At 39.2% G+C, this 24,424-nt stretch overlaps 1 protein-coding gene across 2 annotated transcripts in view; it reads left to right on the forward strand.

The window, feature by feature from the left end:
• The first annotated feature begins 2,975 nt into the window (after positions 1-2,975).
• The window catches only part of BLOC1S5 (biogenesis of lysosomal organelles complex 1 subunit 5), a 56,824-nt gene continuing 35,375 nt past the window's right edge, over positions 2,976-24,424 (forward strand). Inside the window, exons 1-3 of one of the 2 annotated variants that reach the window (XM_027844751.1) lie at positions 2,976-3,153; positions 12,701-12,783; positions 19,423-19,552. In XM_027844751.1, the coding sequence (XP_027700552.1) occupies positions 3,024-3,153; positions 12,701-12,783; positions 19,423-19,552 (343 nt within the window). In that variant the 5' untranslated portion in view covers positions 2,976-3,023. Of the gene's footprint in view, positions 3,154-12,700; positions 12,784-14,527; positions 14,619-19,422; positions 19,553-24,424 lie in introns of those variants that run through there. The other variant, XM_027844839.1, reaches the window with a different exon arrangement.

Genomic DNA, 24,424 nt, shown 5'->3' on the forward strand with positions numbered 1-24,424 from the left:
AGTGACTAGAGCAAGGCAACAGGGTCAGAATTATACTTTAGGACAATCACTTTGATAGCTGAGTGGAGGATGAACTCGAGTGGGAACAGACTTGTGGCAGACAGCCCAACAAGCACGCTACTGCAATAGTCTAGCTGAGACATAAGGAGCCTGCACCAGGGTGGTGGCAGCATCAGAGGAGAGAAAAGGGTACACATGAGAGACATTGAGAACAACAGGACTTTGGAAATCCCTGGGGTAGTTAATCCACTCAGTTTGGAAAGCTTGCTCTGGGGCTGTGCTTTTTTGAGCAGTGAATACAAACCCACTAAGCTCATTACAACTAGCATGTCTCAAATCAGACTATGTTTCACATCTGATGAGGTAGATGAGGTTCAGAGTCAGCTTGTCCAGAAAGAATTCAGGGGGCAGAGGTTCTCCTAATCAAGAGGCTTTACTGACATAAAAGCAGTAGGCTAGCCCCAGAAGGACTAGCAACTAGAAAAAAGACAGGTGCTTGCTTTTGTACACAAGTCAGCCAGAAATGGGCAGTTAACTACAGGGAAGGATAATCAGGAAGGGGAAGCAGACATGTTGGGTATTTTACACAACAGGGAACTTAACTTGCAACATTCAAGGATATGGCCATAAACCATAGTGGTTAGTCAAGTACACAGAAAATAACAAGGTTTTCTTGTCAACAGATAGTACCCCCTGTTACCGGGCAGATTTAGATTTAGGCAAGGCTCTCATTGTTGCTGGGCAGAAGTCAGCTTCATCAACATGCCATCCAGCCATCCATCTGGATGTTTGCAATATGGCACATGTGTACCTGTCCTTTCCTCCTTTCCCCTCTCTCCCTTCCTGAAATCAATACTACCAGTGTACAAAAGATCTTATTCATTGGATGCTCTATCCATTAACTCACTATCCCTGTGACTCTATAGATCAAAACTCTCTTCCCTGGACACCATTCCCACATATATGTTTTGCCTGCCCCTATTTAATAGGGACTATTAGAATGTAAGCTCCATGATAGCAAGAGCTGTCTCATTTTTGTATTTGTAATCCCAACATCTGGCAGTATGCCAGGCACTTCCTGGGCACTTAATACATGCCTTTTCATTCATTTTATTATATATGTGTATATATGTGTGTGTGTGTGTGTGTGTGTGTGTATGTATATATACACATAGGCATACATATATGAATATCCATGTGGATGTATGTGTTTATACACACACATATATATATACATACATATATTTAAATATATTGATAGAAATAGAGTTTTTCAAACCTTAAAATGCTAGAAATGTGGGCTATAACAATAACTAAAAGGTAGGTTGGAGCCGATTAAGAGCAGCTTAGGTGGCAAAGTGGAAAAAGTGCTGGATCTGGAGTCAAGAAGACTCATCTTCCAGACTTCGAATCTGGCCTCAGATGCTTAATAGCTGTGTGACCTTGGGCAAGTCACTTAACCCTGTTTGCCTCAGTTTCCTCCTCTGTGAAATAAGCTGGAGAAGGAAATGACAAACTGCTCTAGTATCTTTGCCAAGAAAACCCCAAATGGAGTCAGGAAGAGTTGGACGTGATTGAACAACAGCTTTAAATGCCAGGCAGAAAAATTTCTATTTAATCCAAAAGATAATAGGAAGCCACTGAAAATTTTAGAGCAAGGGGAGTTAAGGGAAATAAGTGGACAGCTTTTATCAGAAAGGCTTGTTTTCTCCTTCTAACTTACAAGCTGTGACTTAGGTAAATCAAAATTACAAAGCATTAGTTTCCTTATCTCCGGGAGCCAGGATAACAGCCTTCCCAACTATCTTTAACCAGTTGTCTAGACTAAATAGAATATTTTGTGTTAAAGTGTTTTGTAAACTGTAAAGTGACTTTACAAAGGTAAACTATTATAATTCTACACTGGCTGTATTTTCAGAATACATACAGGCTCCCAGAGCAGACCTTAGTGGAAGCATTTTGGACATTACCTAAATGCTGGCAGTCTGAAAAACACAGCATGATAGCTAGATCTATTAATTTTTATGGTTTTTTTTTTAGCCTTGAACTTGATCTTAAGGATTACAGAAGGATTCAATTTGGTAAACAGGATTATCCATCTGGAACTGCAAGGGGCCTTAAAAGTCATCTAGTCCAGGGCTTCTTAAACTGTAAGACTAGAATTTCTAGTCCAACTCTCTCATCTTACAAATGAGAAAGTTGAGACCTGGAAAGATTAAGTGACTTGCCCAAAGTCACACAGATACTAAATATCAGGGCTGAATTTGAATCCAGGTCCAGTACTTCCAAAGCTAGTACTCTTTTCCACTCTTACCAAACTTTGTCTATAATAATTAATACTGTAGACGGTGGTAGTGGTGGTGATTATTACAACAATAATAATATTTACATAACTCGTACTCTGTGCCAGGCACTGTACTAAGCATTTTACAATGGATAATAATACTTATATTTATATAGCTTACTCTGTGCCAGGCACTGTGCTAAGCACTTTACAAACATTATGTCATTTGAACCTCACAACAACTCTGCGAGGTAGGTGCTATTATTATCCCTATTTTACAGATAAGGAAAGGGAGGCAAACAGAGGTTAAGTGACTTGCCAGGGGTCACTGAAGCCGCCTTTGAAATCAAGGTTCCAGCCTTCAGCAAGTCTCTGTTTCTCTCTCTCCTCTCGCTTTCTCTGTGTCTGTTTCCACTCTCTCTGCCTCTCACAGTATCCGCCTTTCCCGGGCCCGAAGCCCGGGACACCGCCACCAAATTCATCTCCCGCCGCCCCTGCCCTAACTCATCATGGCAGCTTCGGCTTCACTGCTCCCAGCTCCCTCGAGGATTCGCTAGCTCTGCGCGGCGACCGTCTCCTGGTCGGCTTCAACCGGGCACGGGCGCCCAGGGATGACGCTGCAAAAATAAATAAATAAATAAATAAATAAATAGAAGCCAGCCCGAGTAGCACGAGGTGCGAGCGAGCGCTGGGCAAGCGCAGTGCGCCCGCCGGGGAGGCAGTTCCTTCCTTAGTTGGTATGAGCGGCGGAGGGACTGAGGCCCCTTCGGGGGGCGAGGGCGCCCCCACCCCCGCCGCGGTCCCGGTAGGAGGCAAGAAACGAGACTCGCAGGGACCGGCGAGCTCGCCAGTTCACCTTATTATCAAGGGTAAGGAGTTGTCAGCGCTCCCCTTCCCCACCTTCCACCTCTGCGGCCCCAAGGAGTAGGCCGGGCCGAACCCCTGCGTCCTCCACCCTGGAGTGGGCGCCTCCTCCCCAGCCCAGGCACGGGCGTGGTCCCCGCCCCAGCCCCTCGTGAGCCGCTCCGCCCTAATCCCCAGGAGCCCCGCCCTTCCATGCACCCCCGCTTTTCCTGGGGTTTGTTTTGTGTCTGCGCCGGTCTGCGGGCTGTAGATGCCCTGGCCAGAGGCGTCCAGAAAGAGGCCGGCCTCCCCTCCATGCTGCCGCCACATGCGCTCTCCTTGCTGCGCTGCAGTCAACAACGATAGTGATAATCTAGCATTTTTGAAGCGCCTACTATGTGCCTCGCACTGTGCTAAGAATTGGGGGTACAAGAAGGTCATAAGACAGCCCCTGCTCTCAAGTATTAAGATTTGCGAAGCGCTTTACATATTATGTCATTGGATCGACTGCCAAGTGCTCTTTCTACCAGACAACCACCCTTCTGGTTCTCACAACCCGGAGTTCTTGCACCCAGCCCACCTAAGTTCCGTTCATAAAGGTAGAGCTGGACTGGGCCTCCGACACCGTGTCTAATCTGATTCTCTCGTTTTACAGTTGAGGAAACAGGCCTGGAGAGGGGAAATGATTTGCTCAGGGTGACACAGGTAGTAAATGTTAGAAGTCAGTCAGCCAACAAGCAATTATAAGGGCTTACTGTGTGCCAGGCTTTGGGCTAAGGGATACAAACAAAGAAAGACTAAAAAACAAAATAAAACAGGAAACCCAGGGTTCCTGACGTCAGGGATTTCCCATTCAATGATTAATTAAATTTTAAAATACTGATATCTTATAATTCAGTACTCACATCTTGTGCTTATATATATATTGCTCTAGTTGATTTTTGAATTTTGTAAAAACTTTTATCAGCTCCTATTGAGTGACTGAAAAGTTGACTTTTGAAGTGCTAGCTTTATTAAGATCATCCAAAGAAGGAAGTTTTGGTGCATACAGATCAATTTTGACATTGCACAAGAAAAGGTCTAATGGAAAGAGATAAGATGATGGAAATGGCTGAGCAAGAGAACCTCTACCAATCCACTGTCTGAGAAGTGTCATCTATGAAATTAAATTTAAATTTAATATGTATTCAAAATTCACAAAACAATAAATGTTAGATTTAAATAAACTTTTTTAAAGTTTGTAGCACACATACTTCTGAAATCATTAAAGCTTAATACTGCACTAAGACTTTTGGGATACCACCTAGTGCAAATGGATGGTGATCTCAGAGAACTCTCTCCTCTGAGTAGAAGGAAAAGGCTTCTTGCAAAAAGTAGGATTTGAACATAGTCTTGAAAGAAGCCAGGGAAAGTAGGAGATAAAAAACGAGGAGGTAGAGGAGCATTCCAGGCATGGGAGACAGAGGAATGAAATGTCTCCTGTATAAGGAACAAGACCAGTATAGGTGGATCTTAAGAGTATATGGAGGAAAATAAAATGTAAGAAGACTAAAATAGTAAGAAGGGTCCAGGTTTTGAAGGGCTTAAAGTGCAATGCGTATTTGATCCTGGAGGAAACGGAATCCTTGGAAATTGTTGAATGACATGTTGGGTGATCTGGTTAGAACCTTGCTTCAGGAAATCATTTTCTTAGTTGAATGGAGGGTGGATTGGTAGACTAATTAGAGGGTTATTGTAATAGACCAGGTGAGTAAGAGGTGATAAAGATAGTGGCTTATGAATAGAGAGAAAGGGACATGTGAGAGATGCTGTAAAGGTAGAAATGATAATAATTGCAATCTGGATATGTAGGATAAGTGTAAGTGAAAAGATGAGTTTGACAATGAGATTTTAGCCTAGATGAATGGGAAGATGGTGATGCCGTTGACATAATAGGGAAGTTGGGAAGAGAAGGTTGGTGCAGAAGGAGGGGAGGAAGCTAATGAATTCTGTTTGTACATGTTGAATTTGATTTGAATCCTGATCCTCTGACCCCATAGCCAATACCTTAATTGATTCTACTGCTCTGCCTTAATTGATATTCTCTGTAGCAGCTAAATATTCCTAAAGCACAGGTTTGACCATATCTCTTCTGTTCAAGATACTCCAGTGGTTTCCTGTTGTCTTTAGGATAAAATACAGTGTCTTCTGTTTGACATTTCAAGTTTTTCACGATCTGACTCCAGTCTACCTTTCCAAGATGATTGTACATTACTTCCTCCTCAGTTATCTTGTATTCTAGCTGAACTGGCAGCCTTGCCATTGTTTCATAAATCTACATAGTTTGTACAGGTTGGCCTGAGGTCTGGACCATTCTCCCTCACCTCTGCCGCTTGAAACCCCTTGAATAACTGAAGTTGAGAATTACTGAAGGGAAAATAGAGGGGAGAATGGGGGAGGTATGAGCAGGCTCTAGCACCTTAAGAAGAAAGTATAGCTAGTAAATAGAAGGACTACTTACTTAGTGAAAACAAGGGATAAATTATAATCTTCTTGCTCCTATTGGTATCCCTGAAATCTCAGAAGAAATTGAGGATGGCTTCCAGCATGTTAGGTGAACCTCCAGTGACGAATTTATGAAAGCACATGGACAAGGTGCACAGGATGGGCAGGAATTGATTGCAGACCTGATCAGAGGGAATTTACATATGAATGAATTCACAGTTCCGTAAGAGTATTAGAATATATATTTGTGGAAGACTAAAAATATATGCCAGTGAACACAAGGAAGAGTTATGTCTGTGTATCTTTGTTCCCATGGGATAGGTAGTGTGGTATGGTGTAGAAAATCCTGGACTTTGGGTTTTGATCCCAGTCTGACTTATATTAATTCCAAGATCTTAGACAATTCACAGTTCTTTGAGCCTGAAGTTTCTTCATCTGTAAAATGGGAATAATGCACTTAAAGGGTTGTAAGGATCTATTCAGTTCAGCAGGTATTTGTTGGATGCCTAATATGTGCAAGGCAATGTGCTAGGTGTTGAGTATACAAAGAAAACAAGGAAACTGTCTTCCCTAAAGGTTTCTACATTGTGCTGTAGTAGGGAGAATACAACACATACAGCATGTGGTATAAGTATAATGTCAGGTAACAAGTGAGGGGGCAAAGATGGGGAGAGCATTTAATTTTATTTACTTTTTTAATAATAAATGTATTTATTTATTTTTAGTTTTCAATATTCACTTTCATAAGATTGAGTTCCAAATTTTCTCCCCATCTCTCCTCTACCCCCACCCCAGGATGGTATGTGAATTGATATAGGCTCAACATATACATTCATATTAAACCTATTTTCACATTAGTCATGTTGTAAAGAAGAATTAGAACCAATAGGAGAAACCATGAGAAAAAAGAAATAAAAAAAAGAGAGAGAGCGCAAATAATATGCTTTGATCTGCATTCAGACTCCATAGTTCTTTTTCTAGGTGTGGACAACATTTTCAATCATGAGTCTTTTAGAGCTGTCTTAGATCCTTGCATTGCTAAGGAGAGATAAGTCTGTCAGAGTTAGTCATCACACAGTGGGGCTGTTATTGTGTACAGTTATCTCCTGGTTCTGCTCACTTCACTCAGCATAGTTCATATAAATCTTTCCAGGTTTTTCTGAAGTCAGCCTGCTCATCATTTCTTATAGCACGGTACTATTCCATTACATTCATATACCACAACTTGTTCAGCTAGCTATTCCCCAGCTGATGAGCATCCCTTCAATTTCCAGTTCTTTGCCATCACAAAAAGAGCTGCTATAAATATTTTTGTACATGTGAGTCCTTTTCCCATTTGTATGATCTCTTTGGGATGCAGACCTAGAAGTGGTATTGCTAGAGCAAAGGGTATGCACAATTTTGTAGCCCTTTGGGCACAGTTCCAAATTGCTCTCCAGAATGGTTGGCTCAGTTCACAACTCCACTAACAATGCATTAATGTTCCAATTTTCCCACATCTTTGCCAACATTTATCATTGTCCTGTTTTGTCATGTTAGCCAATCTGATAGGTGTGATGTGGTACCTCAGAGTCTTTTGATTTGCATTTCTCCAATCAATAGTGATTTAGAACATTTTTTCGTCTGATTATAGATAGCTTTGATTTTTTCCTTTGAAAACTGCCTGTTCATATCCGTTGACCATTTATCAATTGGGGAATGACTTGTATTCTTATAAATTTGACTCAGTTCTCTGTATATTTTAGAAATGAGGCCTTTATCAGAGATTCTGGCTGTAAAGATTCTTTTTTTTTTAAATTAATAAATTTATTTATTTTTAGTTTTCAACATTTACTTCCACAAGATTTTGAGTTCCAAATTTTCAGCCCATCTCGCCCCTCCCCCCACCCCAAGATGGCGTGCATTCTGAATACCCCTTCCCTTCTATTTCTTCCCCCCTTCTCTTATCCCCTTCCCTGTCTATTTTCCTGTAGGGCAGGATAGATTTCTGTAACCCATTTCCTGTATTTCTTATTTCCCAGTTGCATATGAAAACATTTTTTTTTAAACATGTGTTTTTAAAACTTTGGGTTCCAAATTTTCTCCCTTCCTCCCTCCCCACCCACCTTCATTGAAAAGGCAAGCAACTCAATATAGGCTATACATGTGCGATTATGCAAAACACTTCCATAGTAGACATGCTGTGAAAAACTAACTCTATTTCCCTTAATCCTATCCCGCGCCCCCCATTTATTCTATTCTTTCTTTTGGCCCTGTCCCTCCTCAAAAGTGTTTGCTTCTGATTACCCCCTCTCCCAATCTGCCCTCCCCTCTATCATCCTCCTGCTGTCTTGTCTCCCCCCCCCCATTTTCCTGTAGGGTAAGACAGATTTCCATACCCAATTGAATGTGTATGTTATTCCCTCCTTAAGTCAAATCCTATGAGAATAAGATACACTCATTCCCTCTCACCTTCCCCCTGTTTCCCCTCTACTGTAAGAGCCTTTTCTTTTCTGTTTTTTTTGTGAGATAATTTACCCCATTCTACCTCTTCCTTTCTCCTTCTCCTAGTATAATCCTCTCTCACCCCTTAATTTTATTCTCCAGATATGACCCCTTCATCTTCAACTCACCCTATGCCCTATATCTATCTATGTATCTATCTATACATATACATACATATAATTTTTTCCCTCCAGCTCCCCTAATATTGGCAAAGGTCTCATGAGTTACAAATATCATCTTTCCATGCAGGAATGTAAACAGTTCAACTTTAATAAGTCTCTTATGATTTCTCTTTCCTGTTTACCTCTTCATTTTCCACTTTAGTCTTATATTGGAATGTCAAATTTTCTATTCGGCTCTGGTCTTTTCATCAAGAATGCTTGAAAGTCCTCTATTTCACTGAATGACCATTTTTTCCCATGAAGGATTATGCTCAGTTTTGCTGAGTAGGTGATTCTTGGCTGTAATCCTATCTCCTTTGCCCTCTGGAATATCATATTCCAAGCCCTCTGGTCCCTTAATGTAGAAGCTGCCAAATCCTGTGTTATCCTGATTGTGTTTCCACAATACTTGAATTGTTTCTTTCTGGGTGCCTGTGATATTTTCTCCTTGATTGGGAACTTTGGCATTTGGCTACAATATTCCTAGGAGTTTTCCTTTGGGGATCTCTTTCAGGAGGAGATGGGTGGATTCTTTCAATTTCTATTTTGCCCTCTGGTTCTAAAATATCACAGCAGTTTTCCTTGATCATTTCTTGAAAGATGATGTCTAGCCTCTTTTTTTGGTCATGGCTTTCAGATAGTCCCATAATTTTTAAATTCTCTCTCCTGGATCTATTTTCCAGGTCAGTTGTTTTTCCAATGAGATATTTCACATTGTTTTCTAATTTTTCATTCTTTTGGATTTGTTTTACAGTGTCTTGATTTCTCATAGAGTCACTAGCTTCCAGTTGCTCTATTCTGATTTTTAAGGAAGTATTTTCTTCTGTAATCTTTTGGACTTCCTTTTCCATTTGACCAGTTTTGCTTTTTAGGGCATTCTTCTCTTCACTGGCTTTTTGGACCTCTTTTGCCATTTGGGTTACACTATTTTTTAAGGTGTTATTTTCTTCAGTATTTTTTTGGGTCTCCTTTAGCAAGCTGTTGACTTGCTTTTCATGATTTTCTTCCATCACTCTCATTTCTCTTCCCAGTTTTTCCTCTACTTCTCTTACTTGCTTCTCAAAATCCCTTTTAAGCTCTTCCAAGGCCTAGGACTGATTCATATTTTTCTTGGAGACTTTGGATGTAGGAGCTTTGACTTTATTGTCTTCTTCCGGTTGTATGTTTTGATCATCTTTGTAACCAAAATAAGATAATATAGTCTGACTCTTTTTGCTCTGCGTACTCATGATCCCAGCCAATTACTTGAGTTTTAAACTCTCTGTTAAGGTAAGAGTCTGCTTCCAATGTGGAGAATGTACTGTCCCAAGCTTCAGGGGTTTGTACAGCTCTTTTAGAGATACTTCTAGGGACCAGTAAATTTTCAGTTCTTTCAGGGTGGTACGATAAGGGGCGTGGTGTTTCCTCTCCACTGCCACAACAAGCTCCACCATGCCAGCACTCCACCTCGCTCCAGGACTACCCCTCAGAACTGTGACCCAGATCCAAGTATGGTAAAAGCAAGAGATTCCTGCCTCAGCACTGGTAAAGTGATCCCTGCAATCCTGCCCCGATCAGTCACTCGATTCCCCCTCAGTCTGTGGGCAGGAAGCTCAGGAGGCAGCCACAGCCCCAGGCCATGCTCTGGACTTGTGGCTGAGACCTAGCTTTTCTCTCTCACCGCAGTCACAGACTTTTCCCACTGACTTTCTAATTTGTTTTTGGCATTCATGGGTTGAGAAGTCTGGAAACTGCCACAGCTGCCCACGATTCAGCCCTCTGAGGCCTTCTGCAGGTTTGCTGTGGCCTGTGTGCCCATGCCAAACTGCGCTCCTCTCCCTGCCCATCGCGATATACCTTTCTGATCAATCATCCAGGTTGTCTTGGGCAGGAAGTTTGTTTCACTCTGTTTTTTTGTGCATTCTGCTGCTTTAGAATTTGTTTAGAACCATATTTTATAGATATTTGGAGGGGTTTGAGGGAGAGCTCAAGCAAGTCACTGCTTTCCCTCTGCCATCTTAGCTCCCCCCCCCCCGACCCAAGCCTTCTTGCAGCCAAAAACAAAGTTTATTGAAGATTCGCCACATTAGCTAGACTCTTAAGGAATCTGAGCATCTATTGGCTATTGGCTAGATTCTAAGAATCAGCGCCTAAAAATTCTTTCCCAGTTTTCTGCTTCCCTCCTAATCTTGGTTGCATTGGCTTTGTGCAAAAACTTTACAATTTAATGTAATCAAAATTATCCATTTTGCATTTCATAATGTTCTCTAACTCTTGTTTGGTCATAAATTTTTCCATTCTTCATAAATCTGACAGGTAAACTATTCCTTGCTAGGGAGAGCATTTTAACAGGGGGTTCAGGAAAGGCTTCAAAGGAAGATAGCACCTGAGGTGAGCTTTGAAAGAAAATAAAGAATGTAAAAGTTGGCAATGAGGTGGATGTTTATGCCAGACATTGTGGATGCTTATGTGAATGCAGAAAGGCAGAAGATAGCTTATCAAGTTAGGAAACTTTAGGAAAATTCAAGTAACACTAGTTTTCTGGAATTTAAGGTGGATGGAAAGGGATTATTATAAAACGAAGCTAGAAAAGTAGGTTTAGCTAGATTGTTGAGGACTTTGATGCCAGGGTAACAGCACATTTTATTTCATCCTAGAAGTGATTGAAAACCACTAAGGCTTTTTTTTTTCTTTTTTTTTAAGCAAGCCAGTGACATGGTTAGACCTGTTAAGGTCTGAGAGGTTGAGACCCCTCAAGGACCAGAGTATAGGACACTGTCATCTGGAATGAATTCACAGACTCAAGCATTCTTTAAGTCAAGGTGGAAAAGATTTATTGTCATGCTATACAAGGGGGCAGAGGTCCTTAGGGAACTTGCAACCTGACAAGAATGATGCTAAAGCTTATATAAGAAAAGTAGTGGATTACAGCAAGTATGCTAATTAGGTGATAACATACAACTATGTCATTCACTACTGGAAATCTTGGAGAGGGGGAAGAGAGGGTACCTAAAGAGTATATTTTTGATCTGTTATATCTGTGACAAGATAGTTTAAGGAGTTGACGTCTATAGCTTGGCCTCTGGATTGTATACGGTAACTGTGGGCATCAGTATTTGATAGTTTTGCTGGTACAAGATAGCCCTGTTCATATAAGGGAAATTCTACAGAGGTCAGTTTGTTCTTGTAACAGGGAAAGATAGTTTGCCTCACTGGGCCCACTCATGAGTCACTGCCAGAGATAAGGTCTTTGGGCTGGAGGGAAACTGTCAGGAATAGTGTTTTTGAGGCTGGGGAGAAATGTGGTCTTGGAAGTGGGGTCCGAGTATGAGCACTCACCAGGATAAAGAGAAAATAGTAAAAGGTCCGGCATTAAAGCTTGAGTGATAGCTACACTTACTGGAGAAAATTAGCCAGAAAAAAGGGACTGCGAAGAAGCAATCAGGTAGAAGAACCAGGAGTGGCCAGTCAGTGCCACAGAAGAGAAGGAAGGAGAAGAATACTTAGGAGGAGGGAGGTAGTCAATAGTGTCAAAAGAACAAAGAAGGTCAAGTGGAAGAGAGTGGTTTGAGAAGCAATATTTGGGGTTGGGGGTTGAAGAGAAGCTTTTACCATTTTTTTGCATCCCCAGGGCTTAACACATTGTTAAGCCTACGTAGTAGGCAATAAATGCTTTTTGAAAAACAGACTAGTGAGGAAGTTGTAGCAACTATAGATCAATCATTCTAAGGACTTACTTGTGAAGCACATAGTACTGGTCAACACTTAACTGTATGTAATAATTTAATTTCTCTAGAAATTTCAGGTTATACATCTTAGGCCTCATGATTGTTAAGTGTAGAATGAATAAGTTTACCACAGGTAAATTTCTAAATTGTAACTTTCTTGTACCTGTAACTTTTCCTAAATCTTAGGAATTTTAGAAAAAATTTCAAACAAAAAAGCTTGTTGTACTACTTCCAGCAAGGAATAGGATCATAGATTTACAGCTAGAAAGGACTTAGACGTCATCTAGTACAGAGATGTCAAACACATGGCCCTTTAATTGCTGCCCCAACACTCAAGTACAACCAAACCAGATTAAAATAACATTTTAACAAAATTTAACAAAATAAATTTACAATAAAATAATAATTTATAATAAAATAAATTTAACAAAATAAAACATTTGACAAAATAAAAATACAATAGAACATAGATAATGTTAATATGTGGTTTTTTAAAGTCATTATGTGGTACCAGGGCTGTTTCTGTTTGAGTTTTTACCATTGATCTAGGCTAACTCCGTCATTTTCTAGATGAGGAGACAAGCTCACAGGGATTAAGTGACTTGACTGAAGTCATATTGGTAATTAGGTGACAAAATTCAGGTTCAAGTCCAAATTCTCTGACTCCTAATCCAGTGCTTTTTTTCCATTGTTCCACACACATTACCAATAACTTGACATTTATTTTGTCTTTATAGATCTGGGAGAGATTCATTCTAGGCTGTTAGATCATCGACCAATTATTCAAGGAGAAACACGTTACTTTGTGAAAGAATTTGAAGTGAGTATTTATCTTTGAAATATTATTATTAAAAATACCAATTACTGGTTAGAACTCTGAATTAGAGAGAAACTTCTTAAGTTTTAATTTCTCCATGATCACTTCTTATATCCACAGCATGGTAGAAAAAAACCTTTAAGAATATAGAATAAATAGGTAAACAATATGTTAATACTTCAAAAGCATTATTTAAAGTATTTTCTTTTTTTAAAAAAATCTTATTTATACTGGAAAAAATAATGCTGACATTTTCCAATCACCACTCCTCCCTTCCTCTCCCTACCTTCCAGAAACCCTTTGGTGAAAAGAAAAACAAACCAGTACGTTTACCATGGTTTACCATATGCTTTATGCCCTACTAGTAGTTTACACCTTCTCTATGGAAAGGAGAAAAGTAAATTTCGTCATCAACTGTAGCGCAGAGTGGTGCTATGGAAAGAATGCCATGCTTAGAGTCTCAGCTCTCCCAGTTCTTAACTGCATCATCTTAGGCAAGTCACTTAACCTCTCTGGCTTCAGTTTCCTCATATGCAGAACAAGAATATTGGACTAGATGACCTTTATGTTTTCTTCCAAAGTTATTTGATCCTGTGATTCTCTTGATTCATTGAATTCATCTGAGGTTCTGGTGGATTTCAGTGTTTTCCTTTACATGTTGTGGTTATTTTGTATATTTTTTTTGGTTTTGCCAACTTTGATTTGTGTCATATAAAGACTTCCCAAGTTCTTCTGAATTCTTATCTCCTTCCTTCCTTTCAAGGGCTTGGAGACTTACTTTAGGCACTGTGATGTTAAAGGATTTGCCTAGCATCACCCACCCAGTATCAGAGACAAACTATCTTCCTGTCTGATGCTAACTTTCTGTTCACTGCCTTTTTCCATAGCAAAAGGCTACAAAGTGGGTGCTCACATGCTAGGAAGTGACTGAATAGATTTTGGCATATGAATGTAACAGAACATTCTTATGTCATTTTTTATCCATCCACCCCCATTTTCTGCATCACAAAGGGTGTCATTAGGAACATTTTGTTATATATGAGACCTTTCTTTCTGTCACTGATTTCCTTGAACAAAAACCCCAGTTGTGGGATCATTGAATCCAAACTTTTGAACAGTTTAATGACTTATTGCTTCTCATATAGTTACAAATTGTTTTCTAAAATGCTTGGATCAATTCACATATCCAACGACATAGTATCCGTCTTCCTATAGTCTCTCTAACATTGTTTTTTTTTTCTTTTTTTAAATCTTTGCCAGTTTGCTGGATGTGAGATTAAATCTCAGAATTGTTTTAATCTGCATTTCTTTTTATTGATATGAAACTTTTTTCCATGTTGGTGTTGATCATTTGCATTTCCTTTGAAGTGCTTTTTTCATATCCTTTTATCTTCCTTGTACATTATTTGCCTTCTACATTCTTCACTTTAAAGGATTGTAACTTAAAACAATAGCTTCCAACCTGTAGGTTGCAGTTATTTCAGGAAGCCTATTAATTCACATGTGTACTTGTTATTTGGCCATTATTTTCTTAGTCAGTGCATACTAAGTAAATCTACTATCATATGAAGAACTGTGAATTTTTTTAAGAAAGATCTTCATTAGTCAAAAAAAAAAAAGACCCGCTGATATTTATATAATACTTTAAAGTTTACAAAGCACTTTACATATTTTGTCTCACTTGAACTTCACAGTAACCCTGTGACATTAGTACTACTGGTACAAATTGCTTTTTTTCATTTTTTAGATAGAACACTGGGGCCCAGACAGGTCAAGTGACTTACCCGTAGACTCGTAGAGAATATATGATACAGGATTTGAATCCAGATCTTCTTACTGTAAGTCCAACACTCTGTCTACTAAGCTGTACTGTCACTAGAAAAACTTGGGAACCACTGCCTTAAATTTTAGAGCATGATGCAGATAGGTGGCAAAGGGAACAGAACAAGTGGCGAGGAGACCAAAAGACCTGAATTCAAATCCAGCCTCATACATTTACTGGCTGTGTGACCTTGGCCAAGTCACTTAACCTTGTTTGCCTCAGTTTCCTAGATGAAATAAGCTGGAAAAGGACCACTCCAATATCTGTGCCAAGAAAACCTCAGATCCGTTCATGAAAAGTTGGACACGACTGAAATGACTCAACAACAGCAATATGTAAACCTATAAAATAGACAGCTTCTCTCTGCACTTGCCTGGAGCGCTCTTCTTCCTAATCTCTACCTTCTGGTTTCCCTATAAGTCTCAGATAAAAATCCCACTTTCTGCAAGAAGCTGTTCAATTCTTCCTTAATCTTAGTGCCTCCCCTTTGAAATTATCTACAATTTAATCTGTATGTGTCTTATTTATACATAGTTGTTTGAATGTTGTGTCCCTTCTTAGGTTGTGAGTTTTTTGAGAATAGAAATTATTTTTTACCTTTCTTTGTATCCCCAGTGCTTAGCACAAGGATTGGTACACAGTAGGTACTTAATAAATACCTATTGGCTCGTGAAAATGGTACTTAATGAATACTTATTGACTGGTGAAAATAAGTTTGTAAGAGGAATGCTTACTAAAGAGGATATACTTTTAACACTTAGGAAAGTTTATTCCCAGTGGTAGTGGCTCTATGCCCTGGTTGAAGATCCATCAGAGAAAACCTGACACCTTGAGAGAAAACGATTTCAGCTGAATGTTGAGAATGGAAACAAGATTGCAGAGAGTTTTAGAAGAGAGTAAGAGGAAAGGAAGTGGAGGCATCAATTGCAGATAGCTTTTTCAAGTTTAACTGTGAGGGGAAGGCACATGTAGAAGGGTTTCCCTTCGCAAGGAGAAGAGCCACCTCTTCATGTGAGACAGGAGTGAAGGAGGAGATGGTGGAGAAAGGCATCTGAGTCATGTAAGTTGAGGAGTAGGTGAGAAGAAGGAGCTCTTGGCAAATGTGCTCAGTTTTTCAGTAAAATATGAGGCAAGGTTCTCAGCTGGAGGTGGGAGGGTGGTATAGGGAGCCATGGGAGCCTTGAAAAGGAAAGAAAAGGCTTGTAAAAACTGCCTTGGTAGAGTGAATTTATTATTGAATGTGCATAAATGCAGTAAAACTGCATTTTTAAATAAACATTGGGATTTTCAAAATTTCTACTTGGCCTTCCCTCTGAATTATTACAAATTTCTTCTCCCATCTGACTCAACTGTGTTTTTCTGTTGTACCGATTCAAAGGAAAAAAATAGAAGTTGTTGTGGAACCTCAAGGTTTATATGTAACTTTAAAAAACTTTTATCTTAGTCTAGTGTCTAATATACTTCATTAAAATTTCTGGGGCTTTTGTACAGAGATGCTTGAGTCTGAAGAAAGAAAAACAGTATTCTTCACTATTGTAATCATTGCTGTGTGTCATTTTAACGAAGTTTAAAAGTATAGTACAACCAAGCAGTTCATGTGATCCATAGTTTATGGACAGGTCAATTTGATAGATGATTAAATATGTAGATAATAGTTCTCATTTTTTCTATTATATGTCAACAGTTCTAATAGAAATTAATAGAAGGAAATGTATACCACACGGTGGCAGCATTTACTAGAGAATTGGAAGGGTTCTGCTATATGTTTCTGCTATGCTTTTGTGTTCCCTGCTTTTAAGAATGATCACCCTTTCTCCTGGCTTAATGCATATTTATTCATCTTGGTTCCATTTGAAATTATGAACAGAGTTTTAGAACTTCTTAGTTTCCTGTGATGAACGTTCTACTGATTAACCTTTATCTAGTATCGTTCAGTAAAAATGAAACAATAAGCCTCATTTTTCTGTGGCTCCATCTTCCAACATTTGAGGAGATTTCATTTTCTCCCTTCTTATGTATAACTATTAATAGTTAATATTATTATTATATTTACTAATAAGTCAAGCAGTCAGAAACGTAACTCCTCTGCAGGCACTGTTCCAAGTGCTAAAAGGTATATATGAAGTTCCTACTGGATTCATATCATTGTTGTTCTAGCTGTTTGAGTCTTTCAAGTGAAAATACTATAAATGAGGGAGAAAAACAATCATCATTCTAATATGCAGATAAGTATGGTAATTTCAAGTTTGGGGAGGGTTATTGATGAGTTAAAGTGTAGATTTGCTTGATCAGGGAAACTTTCCTGGAAAAGGACTTTACCTTAAAATTTAAAAGATAGGAAAAATGAAGCAAGGGCATAAAAGTCCGTGGCCTAAACAAGACTGTGTTCACAATTGTAACCTTCTATTTCTAGTGCCCAGTAAAAAAAATGGCTCGCTAGAATAAAATATTCTATTATAGATGCCAGGTAGGTAGATACATATTAGGTTTAGTTTCTGTCTAATTGGCTAATTCTTAATAGAAGGAAAACTTTAAATCATTTAGATCAGTTTTCACACCCTCTTCATAGTACCTCCAAGTAATATAAAGAACTGGGATTGCCTTGATAAATTTGTAGAAGTAACTTGTTACTGTAATTAGGTTAATAAGAAATCAATTTAATCTTCCTTTTTAAATTCTTGGAGTATGATCCATATACAAGTGACAGGCATTACGGTGTAGTGGCTGGAGAGCTGATTTGTGATGAGAAAATGTAGAGTTAAAGTCCTGTCTCTGATACATACCTGTGATTGTGGAAAAGTCACTTTAACTTCTCAGTGACTCCAGCCAACTCTGTAAAACCATGAGTTGGTCTTGAGATGTTGTCAACCTGTATCTATAGAGGGATTTTTCCGTACATGCAGTGGTGAAATTATAAGTATAGACCAAAAGAAATCTGAATATAAATAAACTTCATTTTTTTAGAGATACTTTCATGGAACTACTATTTTAGTTCAAGTTCTTTTCTAAAATATACCAACATTAACACATATTCAATAATGAAAATATGTAAGCTTACATATACAAACACTTATGCCAGATTTTAACCCTCTGGAGTAATCCACATGCATTTATTAAAAGCCTGTCATGTACCAGGCATTATGCCAAACACTGGGAATGAATGACAAGAATGAAACAGTCCTTCGCCTTTAACTATCCTGCATTCTAAAGAGGGTGACATTTACAAGTATATTCAAAATACGGTACAAACAAGTTAATTGAAGGAACTAGTGGCTAAGAAGGATCAAAGAAGACTTCATTTAGAAATTGGTATTTGAGCTAAGCTGTCAAGGAAAGTAGGGATTCCAAAGAGGCATAGATAAAGAGAGAATGCATTCCAGGCATGGTGAAGAGCCTCTTCGAAGGCCTGGACACGGTGGGGTGGAGGGAGAAATGGGGGGAGAAGAGAGAGAGAGAGAGAGCCAGCCACATTGGCAGGGCCATAAAGTGTGAATAGGAAAGTAGTCATTGAGGCTGGAAAGATAGGTTTAACCCTGGTTAAAAAGGGCTTTAAATGCTAGGTAGAGAAGTTGTTTTTCACTTTAGAGGCCATAGGAAATCAATGTATAAAAAACATTTAGTAAGCATTTAATATGTACCTGGCACTGGGAAAACAAATAAAGAAATAAAATTGACCTTGCCCTCAAGTAATTCACATTTAATCAGAGAAGAGAACAGATATAGGGAATTAATGGCCAGGGAAGGGAGTTTTGATTTGAGATTCAGTTGGATGGTGAGTGGGGCTATAAGACTGGCAATTGACACTCACCCCTTGTAGAACTAGTAGTGCTCTTGATTTGAATACTATATCCAGAGTGAAAGGTTGAAAACAGAGGATGAAGTTGAGGATGCCCACATGTGTTAGCAAGCAGATGGCAAGATGACCTGGATGGATGATTGGGTAGGATGTGAAGATGAAACATTTTCAGGAGCTTGGGGCTACCTAGATGTAGTGGGATAAATAGACTAGTTTTCACTCTTTCGGAGTCACTGGAATTTATTGAGTGGGGTAGTGACATGAATAGGAACTGTACTTTGTATTTAACCTAGCACATTACCTAGCACAGTTCTTTGAATACAGTAAACTCAGTAAATACCAAATGAATGAATGCATGAATTATCTTAAGGGGCAGTTGGAAAGGGTAGGATTCCGACTTCTACAGCAACCCTTTGATGGTAGCTAACTTGGTCCTCTGAGCTTCCTTGTTGTCTTGTAGTTGAGAAGACATTAGTTTTCTTCCTTCCTAAAAAATTAATCTACAAAAATAAGAATGCAGGTCTTCCTTACCTTCTGTCAGTTATAGTTGAGAATTGGAACTTATAGTAGTATACTGTAAAACCGTGTTTTTAGTAGCTACTTGTTTCTAATAAACTACTTTTACATTTAGGAAAAGGTGAAGCTTATTCTAAACAAATGAAATAGTCTCTGCTCAAAAGGTACTTACATTTCATCAAGATTACATGTACATATATAAGTATAAAAATATAAATACAGCATAAATCCTAGTAATGACTAAAAAGAAGAGTGTATGAGTTCTCAGAAAACAGGGTCTAAAGGTCTTAACCTTTTTTGTGTCACAGATCCTTTGGCATTCTGGTGAAGGTTATAGACTCTTCAGAAGAATGTTTTTAAATGCAAAAAATAGGATTACAAGGAATCCAATTATATCAAAATATAATCTTTTTTTTTTTTTTTAGATCATGGGCCCTAGGTTAAGAATCCTTGTTCTAAGATTTTAAACAACTTAATGGTGGTAACTTGCCTTTTCATTTCTGAATAGGAAAAACGGGGCCTCCGAGAAGTGAGAGTTCTTGAGAATTTGAAGAATGTAATCCAGGAGACAAATGAACAGATTCTTCCTAAATGTAGAGAAACAATGCAGGACCACCTGAGCCAGGCTCTGCAGAGATGTAAGCCAGCAAATATTTGTCTTTTAAATTAATTTTTGAGGAGTGCGGTGCCAACATTTATGTCTTGGTGTTTTCTCTTTTGGGTCTTTGTGCTTTCCTTTCTATTCTGTTTCAAAAGAGGAAAGGCTTTTATTAAGGGTAAAGAGTAGGGAAATTGTGTCACAAAGAGGTAGGTACTAAGTGGTGAATATTATGATATTGTTATCAGTATTATTATAATTGTATTATTAAATAGTATGAGGTTACAGAGAAGATATTTGTTGGACTATTAGATTTTGTACATTTTTCTTATTCCTGTCATTTTTCCAATGCACAAAAATGTTAAAGATATTTGTTTTTGTCAAAAGAATAAAGCATGTTAAATCATTTGTTTCCTTCTTTAAATGAATCGGAGATGTCCTTCAGCTGTCTTTAAATAAAAAAAAACTGTCCTAAAACAGGGTGGCAAGGGAATAGAGTCTCCTTAGAGACATAACTTGTATTTTCCCTTGGGTAAGAGTAGAGTCTCTTTTGTAGTTGAACTGAGTTGTCTCACTCCTAGTGGGAGAACTCATTCATTTTGTGTATTTTCTGGTATATCCTAATCTGTATAACTTCACTGATTTCTATTTGCTCTGTGCTTGCAAAAATGAATTTACTCTGTATTTGCTGTTTGTGATGGTCATTTATGTCATTTGTATTTGGTGGGAAGCAGTTGAGTCTGCATGTATAAACTTGGATGTACCCCGCTAGCTTTAAAAGAGAGCAACCAGGGAAACTAGTAGCTTTGTAGTTTTTGAACTTTAAAAATTGCATTGCTCTGTACCAGCAATATTTAGGAAGTAAGATTAGGACAGAGAGATGTGATTCTAGTCTGTTCTCCTTTGTGCCCCCCATCTGTCAGAGGAAAACAGTGTGGCCAGCCTTATGACCCTTTATCCTACTGCCCTACAGGCAGGAATCAAAGTTTTCCTTAGAGAAGGGCAGGCAAGATTCCAGAGATATAGCTATATGCCACCCCCACCCCACCATGTTGTGGATCTAGAGGAATGAATTTTTAGATTCAAAAGCAACAAAGCCACTAGCTTACTTGTTCACTGTCTCTTAAAGGGAGACTTACAACTTATAATCATAGGTTTAACTCCTTCCCAAATGCTAGACCATCATAGTGAATAGTGAGTAAGCCTATTTATCTAAGCAGAAAGCAAACAAAATCAGAGAAGTTATATAGATTAGAATATACCAGAAAAAACACAGAGTGAATGAGCTCTAAAATGGAAATGAGATAACTCAATCAATAAAAAGACCCCAGTCTCACCCAGGGGGCTTATCTCTATGTTTCTGCCTTCCAAAATCTAGGTGTCTCTCTCCGTATGTCTGGAATTGGTCAATCAATCAATATTTATTAAGCACCAACTATGTGTCAGGCACTGTTCTAAGTACTAGAGATACAAAAAGAGACAAAAGACAGTCCCTGCCCTCAGGGAGCTTATAATCTAATAAAGGAGGCCACATGCAATCAAATATACACATACTCACACACACATACATATGTATATATATACATGTATATATGTATGTGTGTATGTATGTATGTATGTATGTATGGAGACAGAGAAAGGGAGCTATGGACAGGATAAATAGAAATAATTAACAGAAGGAGGGTACTGGAATTAAGAGGGGTGGAGAAGGCTTCCTGTAGAGACTTAAAGGAAACCGGGAGGTCAGTAGGCAGAGCATTTCAGGCATGTAAGACAGCCAGAGAAAATTCCCTGTTGAGGGATAGAGTATCTTGTTCATGGAACAGCCAAGAGACCATTGTCACTAGATTGGAGAATACATGGTGGGGGAGGTAAGGTATAAGAAGACTGGAAAGGTAGGAGGCATTTGGATGCAAAATGGAATATTTTTTATTTGATCCTGGAGACAGTAGGGAGCCACTGGAGTTTATTGACTAAGAGGGTGACATTTTCCAACTTATGCTTTAGAAAAATCACTTTGGTGGTTGAACGGAGACTGGATTGGAGTGAGGAGATACTTAAGGCCAGCAGACTCATCACAGGCTACAGCAGCAGTGTAGGTGTGAGGTGATAAGGGCTTACACTAGAGTGGTATCAGTGTCAAAGGAGAAAAGGGAACTTATTTGAGAGATGTTGCAGAGATGAAATTGCCAGGCCTTGGCAGCAGGTTGGATATGAGGGTGAGAGATAAAGAAGAATAGAGGGTGATTCCTAGGTTGCGGTCCTTAGGGGCTAGAAGGATGGTGTTGGTAGGGGATGGGGAGGGTTTAGGGAGAAAGATAATGAGTTCAGTTTTGTATATGTTGAGTTTAAAATATCTACTGAACTTACAGTTTGAGATATCTCAAAGGCCTTTGGAGACTGGAGAGTGAAGGTCAGCAAGGATGTTAGGGCAGGATAGATAGATTTGAGAATCATCAGCAAAGATGATTCTCCCAAGAGTCTGGAACTATACACATCCTTTCTCAAAGGAGAAATAAAGAATGTCTGATCTGCAGTGTCCTCCCACCAACTTCATTCTTCACCCAGACATGCAGTGGGTCATCATTCTACCCCTCATTGAGGAAAGTCTAATGTAAATGCCTCAGGCTTGAAATATGGGTTACACATATATTTTAGATGTGGAATTTCTATATCGCATTATTCTTTTTCTGACTGTGATGAATATTTGTGATGAATAGAGTTTTGACTTTGGAGTTAGTATAACCTGGTTTAAGACATGATTGACATGCACTTGCTTGTATGACTGTGGGCATGTGACTTGACTTCTCATTGCCACAAGATAACTCTAAAACTATAAATTATAAAGAAGTTACTAATCTGCATTAATGGGAAGGGTTTCTATGCCTGGATGAAATCACAGATGTCTGGATATGCCAATGAGATAATGCCAATAAAATCACAAGTTCTAGATACAAATAATCAGAAACATTATAAGTTGGAGATAATGCCACATTAAAATATACTGATTTGTTTAGTTGTTAGGGTAGTGGCAATTCTGATGTTGTGGTCGACATCTTAAAGCAAGAATTCTTAATCTGGACTACATGTCCATGGATCTGTGGACAAATTTTAGGAAGTCCCTTGAATTTAGATGGGAAAAAAAATACATCTTTATTTTCACTAAACTTAAACTGAAATTTAACATTTTCTTCAATTATGAATTTAGGCAATAAACTATAGTAGTATTAGCAGTATTAAGAAGGAGTTTGACCATATCCTCTTGTGTGCATGTCCTCTGAGGGAAACTGGCAAGGGGCCAGGCCAACTTTAGTATGTCCTGAAGCAACATCCCCTTACACCCATGACATTGTCACTTCCTACTGTCCCTGGACCCCCAGGCTCCAGCCTCAGGTGAGAAGAGATGAGAAGCAAGACCTTCCTTTGACTTTTGACTGAGCCTTCTGTCTCCTGGTGCATGTATCTCCTGAGGGAAAGCTGTTAGGGAGCAGCTGAGTGACTTTTTATCTTTGCCCGCACAAGGCAACTTCCAGCTCCTGTTGCCAGCGTGATGATGTGATTTAGAGAGCCTCAGTGCAAAGAGGATCAACCTTCCTTTTGACCTCAGACATTCCATCTCCTGCTGGACCTGTCCTTTGAGAGAAGAGAAAGAAGAAAGTCAGTAGGGAATGGGATTTCCTCCTGCTTTGCAGGTTTGACTTCCATCTCCTGCTGCATCATTTCCTGCCTTATCTTCAGGGAATAGGAGTAATGAAATGAGGCTTCCCATTTGACTGTGTGCCTTCTATCTCATGCTGTACTTGTCTTCAACCTGATCTCCAGGCTCCTACAAAGAGAAGTGATGCCTTCCAGTTAGTGATGAACATTTATTTTCGCACCTGGTCATAACATATATCCCAGTGATTCTTAAACCAGATAGGTCATCATCAAAACCCCATTCCCTGTCTTCCAACACCTGATTTCTTATTCCCATCCCCCTCAACCCTTCCACCCCAAACTTCCAACCACATGTCACCTACCCCTTCCACTGTGTCCTCTGGAATGCTACTTAGCTTCATCCTAAATCTTTTCCTCTCCTATTCCTTCCATCTTCTACCTATCACTGAAACTTGGCTCCCCACTGATGATACAACCTTCCTGGATGCCCTTTTCAGTATTGTCTGCATCTTCACTCATTCCTCTTGGTTCACTGGTGAAGGTGAGGGAATTGGAATACTCCGTGCTCCCCATTGCCACTTCCATGTTCTTCCTTTACCTCCATCACTCAGTAACCTCTCTCTTCCTTTGAGGTTCATGCACCTCATATCTACCATCCAATCAAAATTCTGATAAGCAGTTGTCTACAAGTTACTCACCTTCCTTCGTCAGCCACACACAAAGATAGTCATACCCTCGATCTGGTTATCACCCACATATGTACTAGCTTTATGTTTAAGAATTCCAAAATCCCCTTATCTAACTACAGTCTGTTGGCTTTTTCCCTCTCCCTCTGTCTTCCTTTACTAAACCCCATACTTCATCCACTTTGTAACCTCAACAGAGGTTATAGTTCTCTCACAGGCCTTCTCTCTTGCTCTTGCCACTTTTTTCCTCATTTAACCCCTTTTGGTGAACCTTGTGTCTTGAGTCCCTGGCACCCTTATCATTTTGCTGATTGTTCCCTGCCAAACCTCAACCTTGGATTGTTCCTACTGTCTGTGAACTTTGCTCCTATACCCATGCTACTGAACAAAGGTGGAGAAAATAAATCGCAACATCATTCTGACTCAGTTTCCTGTAAACTTATGTTACACAACCTCAACTGTTGGGTCTTCACTGCTGCTAGGCAGTCCTACTATACTTCCTTCATCAGTTCATCTTCCCAGTCTCCACAAGAGCTCTTCCAAACCTTTTCATCCCTTCTTAAAACTCT

Source organism: Vombatus ursinus, unplaced genomic scaffold (genome assembly GCF_900497805.2).
Source record: "Vombatus ursinus unplaced genomic scaffold, bare-nosed wombat genome assembly UNPS02000577.1, whole genome shotgun sequence".
NCBI lineage: Eukaryota > Metazoa > Chordata > Mammalia > Diprotodontia > Vombatidae > Vombatus > Vombatus ursinus.